At 49.2% G+C, this 10,648-nt stretch overlaps 1 protein-coding gene across 2 annotated transcripts in view; it reads right to left on the reverse strand.

Moving 5' to 3' along the window:
• c1qtnf12 (C1q and TNF related 12) overlaps positions 1 to 9,747 on the reverse strand; it is a 41,622-nt gene extending 31,875 nt beyond the window's left edge. For both annotated transcript variants that reach the window (XM_078425060.1, XM_078425059.1), the window contains exon 1: positions 8,671 to 9,747. In XM_078425060.1, the coding sequence (XP_078281186.1) occupies positions 8,671 to 8,805 (135 nt within the window). In that variant the 5' untranslated portion in view covers positions 8,806 to 9,747. The remainder of the gene's footprint in view (positions 1 to 8,670) is intronic.
• Positions 9,748 to 10,648: the final 901 nt, after the last annotated feature.

The raw sequence follows: 10,648 nt of genomic DNA on the forward strand, positions 1-10,648 counted from the left end.
CAGACACAAAAAGCTGGAGCAACTCAGCGGGTCAGACAGCCTCTCTGGAGGAACGCAATAGGTGACGTTTCGGATCAAGACAGGTCTGAAGAAGGGGATTGCTTTTTCCCACAGAAAGTGGTGGGTGCATGGAAACAGAGGTGGTAGTTAAAGCAACATTTAAAAGACAGTTGGACAGGTAGTTGGATGGGAAAGGTTTGAAGGAATATGGGCTAGACTCGGGTAAATGGGACTTGCTCAGAAGGGGCATCTTGTTCGCATGTACACATTGGCTGGTGGGGCCTGTTTTAATGCGGTATGACACTATGGTTCTATCACAACAAAGCATTTTTAAAAATTAAACGCCCAATAATGTTAACAAATTATAGTTAGAAAACAGCAAATGTTTGCAATCACGGTGGCGCAGCGGTAGAGTTGCTGCCTTACAGCGCCAGAGACCCGGGTTCGATCCTTACTAAGGGGCGCTGCCTGTATGGGGTTTGTACGTTCTCCCCGTGACCACGTAGGTTTTCTCCTGGATCTCCGGTTTCCCCCCACACTCCAAAGTTGTACCGATTCGTAGTTTAATTGGCTTCTATCATTTGGCATGGTATGAATGAAAAACTGTCCCTAGTGGGTGTAGGATAGTGTTAATGTACGGGGATCGCTGGTCGGTGTGGACTCGGTGGGCCGAAGTGCCTGTTTCCGCGCTGCGACTCTAAACCAAACCGAAACGAACCAAATGGAACACAGGAGACTGCAGATGCTGGAGTTAGGGCTGCCCAGGAAAGGGCAGAACCATGGGCACCACACTCAGGTTGGCATGACCTGCCCACGCCAGGCTTCATCCACCAAGCAGGATGTACGTACCAACGAGAGTTATCACCCAGTGTGTTCAGAGGTTTATATCAGACCTATCTCACGTTCTCTTTGCAAGGGGGGGGGGGGGGAGTTCTTTCAAGAGCTAGCAGCCTCATACTGTATCCCTTCATACGGGGACAATAGACAATAGACAATAGGTGCAGGAGGAAGCCATTCAGCCCTTCGAGCCAGCACCGCCATTCAATGTGATCATGGCTGATCATTCTCAATCAGTACCCCGTTCCTGCCTTGTCCCCATACCCCCTGACTCCGCTATCCTTAAGAGCTCTATCCAGCTCTCTCTTGAATGCATTCAGAGAATTGGCCTCCACTGCCTTCTGAGGCAGAGAATTCCACAGATTCACAACTCTCTGACTGAAAAAGTTTTTCCTCATCTCAGTTCTAAATGGCCTACCTCTTATTCTTAAACTGTGGCCCCTGGTTCTGGACTCCCCCAACATTGGAATGAAAGGATCTTTTCCAAGATCTTTATCTCCCTGGTGATGTGTCTTGGCTTTCAAATTAATCGGAATTTTGACCTGATGGAGTTGACCGATTGAAGGAGGATTCCACTCGCTTCCTCTGCCAACTGCAGGCTGGGTCACTCCCAGTGGCTTCTTCCAATGGAAGTGGAGCAGACTTCCCGGAACGCCAGGCTGGAGCCTGGCCAGATGAAGGTCCATCTCCCACTCACACCACCCTCCGCCACCACTGGTGGAGCAGTTTCTTCGTCCGAAGAGGAATAGATCACGTAGATGCCCAGAGTCTCGTGCCCAGAGTAGGGGAAGAATCGAGGACCAGAGGACATAGGCGCAAGGCGAAAGGGAAAAAGATTTAATAGGAATCTGAGGGGTAACTTTTTCACACAAAGGGTGGTGGGTGTATGGGATGAGCTGCCGGAGAAGGTAGTTGAGGCAGGGACTATCCCAACGTTTAAGAAACAGTTAGACAGATACATGGATAGGACAGGTTTAGAGGATAAAGGCCAAACGTAGGCAGGTAGGAATAGTGTAGATGGGGCATGTTGGCCGGTGTGGGTAAGTTGGGCCAAAGGGCCTGTTTCCACACCATTTGACTATAACTCTATTAAATGGTTCTATGCACCCTCTATAATCCTGACCTAGAGTTTATGTCCTAATAGTTTCTAATCTCCATTTAGATATCATAGTTGCAAGGTTGTTACAAAATGCTGGAGTAACTCAGTGGGTCAGGCAGCATCTCTGGAGAGAAGGAATGGGTGACATTTCGGGTCGAGACCCTTCTTCAGACTGATGTCAGGTGAGGGGGCGGGACAAAGATAGAATGTAGTCGGAGACAGGAAGACTGGTGGGAGAACTGGGAAGGGGGAGGGGATAGAGAGAGGAAGCAAGGGCTATCTGAAGTTAGAGAAGTCAATGTTCATACCGCTGGGGTGTAAACTACCCAAGAGAAATATGAAGTGCTGTTCCTCCAATTTGCGCTGGACCTCACTCTGACAATGGAGGAGGCCCAGGACAGAAAGGTCAGATTGGGAATGGGAGGGGGAGTTGAAGTGCTGAGCCACCGGGAGATCAGGTTGGTTAAGACGGGCTGAGCGGAGATGTTCAGCGAAACGATCGCCGAGCCTGCGCTTGGTCTCGCCGATGTAAAGAAGTTGACACCTGGAACAGCGGATACAGTAGATGAGGTTGGAGGACCTCATAGTTGCAAGCACCTTTGTGAACTCATTTTATCACCTGTAAAGATCTATGTATCAGACCCACCAGCCGAGCATTGGTCTCCCCTAATTAATTCCAGGAAAGGTGTCATCTCTCATTTCTTCACATTAAATGTAATCAGATCAGATAATACTATATATGAATAAAATCAAGTCAAATTCAAGTACAATAGGTCGAGCAAAGGGGAAGATACAGAGTGCAGAATATAGTTCTCAGCATTGTAGCGCATCAGTTCCACAGACAAAGTCCAATGGCCACCATGGGGTAGAGGTGAATCGGACAGCATCCTAGCTTATGGAAGGACAGTTCAGACGCCTGATAACAGAGGGGAAGAAGCTGTTCCTGAGTGTGGTGGTGCGCACTTTCAAGCTTCCGTACCGTCTGCCAGACGGAGAAGGAGTGACTGGGGTGGGACACGCCTTTGATAATGTTGGCTGCTTTTCCGAGGCAGCGTGAAGTGTAGATGGAGTCGACGGTGGGGAGTCTGGTCTGTGTGACGGACTGGGCTAAATCTACAAACTCCACAGTTTCTTGGGTCTTGGGCAGAGCTGTTCCCAGACCAGGCTGTTATGCAACCCAATGCTAAGCTTGCTGAGATGCACCTGTAGAAGCCAACACCATACTGTGGGGTGGCAACGCAATTTAGAAGCAATTGTAAAATCAACAAAAGTCACAAACCTCTCCTGCCTTCAATTGTGATCATTTGTCCGTGAGAAGATGATGACTACAGTTTAAACATTCCAAATAGTGACTGATAGGACCTCAGAAGTTCTAGGAGTAGAATTAGACCATTAGGTCCAACAAGTCTACTCCGCCATTCAATCACGGCTGATCCATCTCTCCCTCTCAACCCCCTTCTCCTGCCTTCTCCCCATAACCCCTGACACCTGTACTCATCAAATCTATCAATCTCCACCTTAAAAATATCCATTGACTTGGCCTCCACAGCCTTCTGTAGCAATGAAATCCACAGATTCACCACCCTCTGCCTAAAGAAATTCCTCCTGATCTCCTTTCTAAAGGTACAAAGGCACCTTAAAGCCATGCCCATTAGTTTTTAACATTTCCACCCTGAGAAAATGTTTCTGACTGTCTACCCTATCTACACCTCTGATCATTTTATAAACTTCTACCAGGTCTCCTTACAACCTCCAGAGAAAACAATCCAAATATGTCCAACATCTGAGATGCGTTTGTCAGAGGGGACATGGATTATGTGCAGGCAGATTTAAGAGTTGGGCTTGGCATCATGTTCAGCACAGATATTGTGGGCCGAATGGCCTTTTCTTGTGCTGTACTGTTCTATGTTCCATATTCAGGCTGTTATTGGACATTGAAAATGGTCAGAATTTATGGATCGATCCACAAGGGATTGCGTAAAGCTGGAATCTTGCATCGAACACAAAGTGCTGGAGTAACTCAGCAGGTCAGGCAGCGACTCTGGAGGTTGTGGAAAGATGATGTATCGGGTCGGGACCCTTCTTCAGACAGGTGCATTCATTTTTGACAGTTTTAGCCTTACTTAAATTATTATTTTTTTAAAATAAACTCTCATTTTAAATGTCAACTTTGCTTTAACGGCAGAAAAGTACGATGCTGACTTTCCTCATCCCCGCTGGATTCTGGGGATAATTCGGACAAAAGAACTCCCTGAACACGGGAGAGATATTTCACGGAAAAACTCCTTCTTTAATGAAACAGCTTGAAACAGAATTGCGTCTGTGAAGGACATGGGAAAGCGGGTTCGCTGACATTCACAGTGCCAGTGGGCAGCATTCTGTCATCCTTGCCAACTAAACGCTGCCAACAGATTGTTGAACCTCCAACATACCCAGCTAACCGTGAAGAAAGAATGATAGCGAGACCTCTATTAAACGCGATCAGCACCATTTTTCTTATCAGGCAGTATTAATTTGATTTGCCTTTTTTCTAGAATGCCAATTTTCTTCAACAATTTCTTTCCTGACCATTGGAACGGCAGTGGCAGCCAACGTCCAAATATCTCCTCGTCGTGTGCAGGAAGGAACTGCAGATGCTGATTTACACCCAAGATGGACACAAAAAGCTGGAGTAGCTCTCTGGAAAAGAAGGAGTGGGCGATGTTTTGGGTCGAGACCCTTCTTCAGCCACCTTGCTGATATCCCGCACGATTCTAACGCAGGAACGGGTCTGTCACTGGGAACCGATGAATATAAAACAGTACAGCACAGGAACAGGCCCTTCAGCCCACAAGGTCCGTGCCGAACATGATGCCAAGTTACACTAATCCTCTCCGCCTGCACATGATCCATATCCCTCCATTCCCTGCATGTTTGAGCTTAGTTTATTGTCACGTGTACCGAGGTAAAGTGAAAAGCATATCCATGTGCCGATCACTCTCGTATCTGCCTCCACCACACGTTCCATGGACGCACAACTCTGTGGGGAAAATCCTGCCCTGCAAATCGACTTTAAACTGTGCTCCCTTCATCTTATGACCTCTAGTCCTTGCTATCTCCACCCTGGGAAAATGGTTCTGACTCTTATAGTTTTATACACTTCTACCAGGTCTCCCCTCAGCCGCAGGTTTCAGGTCTGTCCAACCTCTCCTTGCAGGTAACAGCCTCTAATCCAGGCAGCATCCTGATAAACTAATCTCCTGTCCCTGTGTGCCACCCATACGTTTCCATCCCCTGCGTTTCCACGTGCCTGTCTAAAAGCCTCTTAAACGCCACTATCCCATCTGCATCCCATCACCACCCGTTTTCTTTCCAAAACTAAATTTTATTCAGAATTTTAAAAATCTATACAACCAAGAACAGTGCAAAACCTCTGCTGGCGTTCCCAGCACCTAGGATAGACACAAAATGCTGGAGTTTAACTCAGCATTTTAGACAGGCACCGTCTCTGGAGAGAAGGAATGGGTGACGTTTCTCGTCGAGACCCTTCCTCAGACTGCCCCATCCCTCAGTCTGAAGAAGGGTCTGGACCCGAAACATCACCCATTCCTTCTCTCCAGAGATGATGCCGCCTGACCAAAATGCTGAGTTACTCCAGCACTCTGTGTCTATCTTCCAGCAGTTCTTTCCTACACATTCTCAGCATCTGTACCTTCATTAATGCCATATTGAGTCGTGTTCGCAACTATGCTAAAACCGAGCAGCCATGTCCCTCGTGCGGTCTGCTGGGGTGATCATCCATCCCTTTGTTGGATGGTCCACCCCATGACAGCACCTTCCTGGCACCCACCACTCTCTGTGCAAAAATACCTGCCCCCACACATCTCCTTTAAACTTTGCCCCTCTCACCTTACAGTAATCATAGAATCATAGAAAATAGGTGCAGGTGTAGGCCATTCGGCCCTTCGAGCCAGCACCGCCATTCAGTATGATCGTGGTGATCATCCAAAATCAGCACCCCGTTCCTGCTTTCAACCCATATCCCTTGATTCCTTTAGCCCTAAGAGCTAAATCTAACTCTCTCTTGAAAACATCCAGTGAATTGGCCTCCACTGTCTTCTGTGGCAGAGAATTCCACAGATTTACAACTCCCTGCGTGAAAAAGTTTTTCCTCGTCTCAGTCCTAAATGGCTGACTCCTTGATTCTTAAACCCCAAAATGCACTCTAACCTTTGACATTTCCAGCCTGGGTTAACGGTCCTTAAAGACCTGCTAAAGCAGTTCTAGTTAGCAGGCAGAACTAGACTGTCGATCATTACACTTTACATTGAAAAAAAAAACTCTCATTGGAGGGTTTAAGAGCATCAACAACACAAAAGTAGATGTTTAATAAGGGTACCTCATACTCCGCTTGATTTTAAAACTGAAAACGTCTTTCCAAAACTATTATTTGTCACGTTGGTTGCTTTTGGCAACCAACGTCAAGGAATTGACACACAGAGGCTGGGATGTTATGCTACAGTTGTACAAAATGTTGGTGAGGTCACGCCTGGAGTATTGTGCCCGGTTTTGGCCACCCTACTGTTTGAAAAGATGCCATTAAGATGGAAAGGATGCAGAGAAGATTTACAGAGATGTCGCCAGGACTCGAGGACCTGAGCTACACTAGGGGAAATCGAGAAGCAGAGAACACAGGTTTAAGGTGAGAGGGGGAAAGATTTAAAAGGAATCCGAGGGACAACATTTTCACTCAGAGGTTGTGGGTGTATGGAATGAGATGCCAGAAGAGGTACTATAACAACACTTAAATAACATTTGGACAGGTACATGGATAGGAAAGGTTTCGAGGGAAATGGGCCAAACGTGGGTAGGTGGGACTAGCGTAGATGGGATATGTTGATCAACATAGACAAGTTGGACCGAAGTATAAAATCATGAGGGGAAGGTGTGAATTCATATGCGCAAGAAGGAACTGCAGATGCTGGTTTACACCAAAGATAGACAAAACATGCTGGAGTAACTCAGCGGGTCAGGCAGCATCTCTGGAGAACATGGACACAGAGTGTTGGAGTAACTCAGTGGGTCAGGCAGGCAGCATCTCTGGAGAACATGGACACAGAGTGCTGGAGTAACTCAGTGGGTCAGGCAGGCAGCATCTCTGGAGAACATGGACACAGAGTGTTGGAGTAACTCAGTGGGTCAGGCAGGCAGCATCTCTGGAGAACATGGACACAGAGTGTTGGAATAACTCAGTGGGTCAGGCAGGCAGCATCTCTGGAGAACATGGACACAGAGTGTTGGAATAACTCAGTGGGTCAGGCAGGCAGCATCTCTGGAGAACATGGACACAGAGTGTTGGAATAACTCAGTGGGTCAGGCAGGCAGCATCTCTGGAGAACATGGACACAGAGTGCTGGAGTAACTCAGTGGGTCAGGCAGGCAGCATCTCTGCAGAAAAGGAATGGGTGATCTTTCGGGTCGAGACCCTTCTTCAGACTGAGGGTCAGAGGAAAGGGAAACGGGAGATATAGACGGTGATGTAAAGAGATATAGAACAAATGATTGAAAGATATGTAAACAATGATCAAGGATTCGGTCCATTGTGAGCTACGAAAGCTCCACTGTCTGGCTCCACAAGCATGTCTGTGGACGGGGAAAAGCACAGAGTGCTGGAGTAACTCAGCGGGTCAGGCAGGCAGCATCTCTGGAGAACATGGACACAAGAGTGCTGGAGTAACTCAGTGGGTCAGGCAGCATCTCTGGAGAACATGGACACAGAGTGTTGGAGTAACTCAGTGGGTCAGGCAGCATCTCTGGAGAACATGGACACAGAGTGTTGGAGTAACTCAGTGGGTCAGGCAGGCAGCATCTCTGGAGAACATGGACACAGAGTGCTGGAGTAACTCAGTGGGTCAGGCAGCATCTCTGGAGAACATGGACACAGAGTGTTGGAGTAACTCAGTGGGTCAGGCAGCATCTCTGGAGAACATGGACACAGAGTGCTGGAGTAACTCAGTGGGTCAGGCAGCATCTCTGGAGAACATGGACACAGAGTGCTGGAGTAACTCAGTGGGTCAGGCAGCATCTCTGGAGAGAAGGAATGGGTGTCATTTCGGGTCGAGACTCTTCTCCAGACTGAAGGAGAAACATCACCCATTCCTTCTCTCCAGTTATGCTGCCTGTCCCGCTGAGTTACTCCAGCATTGTGTGTCTATATGCAATAAGAAATATTTAATCAGGAGGACAGTGAAACCAGTCGATAAGCACAATATTTAATCAGGCCAGTGGAACTAGCTGATAAATAATATTTAATCAGGAGGACAGAGGACGGGAAGTGGATGGGAACCTCAGGGGTGTGTGTGTGTGTGTGTGTGTGTGAGAGTGTGCGTGTGAGTGTGTGTGTGAGAGTGAGATTGTGAAAGTCTGAGTGTGTGTATATATGTGTGAGTGTGTATATATGTGTGAGTGCGTGTGTGAGAGTGTGCGTGTGAGTGACTGTGAGTGTGTATATATGTGTGAGAGTGAGTGTGTGTGAGTGTTTATATATGTGTGAGTGTGTGTGTGTGTATATGTGTGTGAGTGTGTATATGTGTGAGTGTGCGTGTGAGTGTGTATATATATGTGTGAGTGTGTATATATGTGTGTGAGTGTGTGTGTATATATGCGAGTGTGTGTATATATGTGTGAGTGTGAGAGTGTGTGTGAGTGTGTATATATGTGAGAGAGAGTGTGAGAGTGTGCGTGGCTTCACTAACCTCCTCGCTGTTTGTCAGCGTGGTGTTGTAGGGCTCAGTGTGCTGGCTGATCCTGGTGTTTCTCTTGGCGGTGGCGGTGGCGGGCCAGTGCAGCCCCAGCACGGTGGCGAGGATGGCCACAGTCCACGCTGTCATGGTCGGCTGCAAACAAACTCACGTCCCAAAGCGCCCTCACACGAGGGGGGAGCAGAGGCATCGGGTGTGGAGCCGCAGAGAGCGTTGCTGCCTCAGAGCTCAGCCCAGCCCAGCTCAGCTCAGCTCAGCTCAGCCGCTCCCAGCCAAGGGAAGGCAAGGCTGCATTGAAGGGGAATGCAGGCGTTTAGTGGGGCAGTTATAGATGGACACAGAGAGACAGAGAGAGACAGAGAGAGACAGAGAGAGACACAGAGAGACACAGAGAGACACAGAGAGACACAGAGAGACACAGAGAGAGACAGAGAGAGACACAGAGAGACACAGAGAGACAGAGAGAGAGACAGAGAGAGACACAGAGAGACAGAGAGAGACACAGAGAGACAGAGAGAGACACAGAGAGACAGAGAGAGACACAGAGAGACACAGAGAGACACAGAGAGACAGAGAGAGACACAGAGAGAGAGAGAGACACAGAGAGAGACACAGAGAGACACAGAGAGACAGAGAGAGACACAGAGAGACAGAGAGAGACACAGAGAGACAGAGAGAGACACAGAGAGACAGAGAGAGACACAGAGAGACACAGAGAGACAGAGAGAGACACAGAGAGACACAGAGAGACACAGAGAGACAGAGAGAGACAGAGAGAGACAGAGAGAGACACAGAGAGACACAGAGAGACACAGAGAGACACAGAGAGACACAGAGAGACAGAGAGAGACACAGAGAGACACAGAGAGACACAGAGAGACACAGAGAGACACAGAGAGACACAGAGAGAGACAGAGAGAGACACAGAGAGAGACAGAGAGAGAGACAGAGAGACAGAGAGAGACACAGAGAGACACAGAGAGACACAGAGAGACACACAGAGAGAGAGAGGGGCACAGAACTGTGCTCACAGGATCACATCACCACTCCTGTCCCACCGACTCCGACCTCTCTCTCTCCTCTCCTCACTCTCTCTCCTCCTCCTCTCCCTCCCCTCTCTCTTCTCCTCCCCCTCACTCGCCCTCTCTCTCTCTTTCTTCTCCTCTCCTCTCCTCCCCTCTCTCTCTTCTCTTCTCCTCTCTCTCCCTCCCCTCTCTCTCTTCTCTTCTCTCCTCCTCTCTCTCTCCCTCTCTCTCTCTCTGGCGCGGTCTCTTTAATCCTCTCTGCACTTTCCAATCCTGCTTGACGGTTTTAAGGAGGGAGCGGGGGGGGGGGGGGAGGGAGAGGGGGAGATAGAGGGGGGAGATAGAGGGGGGAGGGCTGGAGAGAGGGGGGACAGAGGGGGGGAGAGATAGAGGGTGAGATAGAGGAGGGGGAGATAGAGGGGGGAGATAGGGGGAGAGAGAGGAGGGCTGGAGAGAGATGGTGGGAAGAGGGGGGGAAGAGAGAGGGGGGGAGAGATAGGGGGGAGAGGGGTAAGGGGGGAGAGAGGGGAGGGGGAGGGAGAGGGTAACAATTTCTCACATGCCTCTGATGACCTTGTGTGATCGTTGGGGGTAGATGGCTTCGCCCCGCTGTGCCTGTGCCCGTGTGTGTGTGTGTCTGTGGGCAGTGTGGCTGTGCCTGTGTGTGTCTGTGGGCAGCGTGGCTGTGTCTGTGTGTGTCTGTGGGCAGCGTGGCTGTGCCTGTGTGTGTCTGTGGACAGTGTGGCTGTGCCTGTGTGTGTCTGTGGACAGTGTGGCTGTGCCTGTGTGTGTCTGTGGACAGTGTGGCTGTGCCTGTGTGTGTCTGTGGACAGTGTGGCTGTGCCTGTGTGTGTCTGGACAGTGTGGCTGTGCCTGTGTGTGTCTGTGGGCAGTGTGGCTGTGTCTGTGTGTGTCTGGACAGTGTGGCTGTGCCTGTGTGTGTCTGT

Source organism: Rhinoraja longicauda, chromosome 30 (assembly GCF_053455715.1).
Source record: "Rhinoraja longicauda isolate Sanriku21f chromosome 30, sRhiLon1.1, whole genome shotgun sequence".
NCBI lineage: Eukaryota > Metazoa > Chordata > Chondrichthyes > Rajiformes > Arhynchobatidae > Rhinoraja > Rhinoraja longicauda.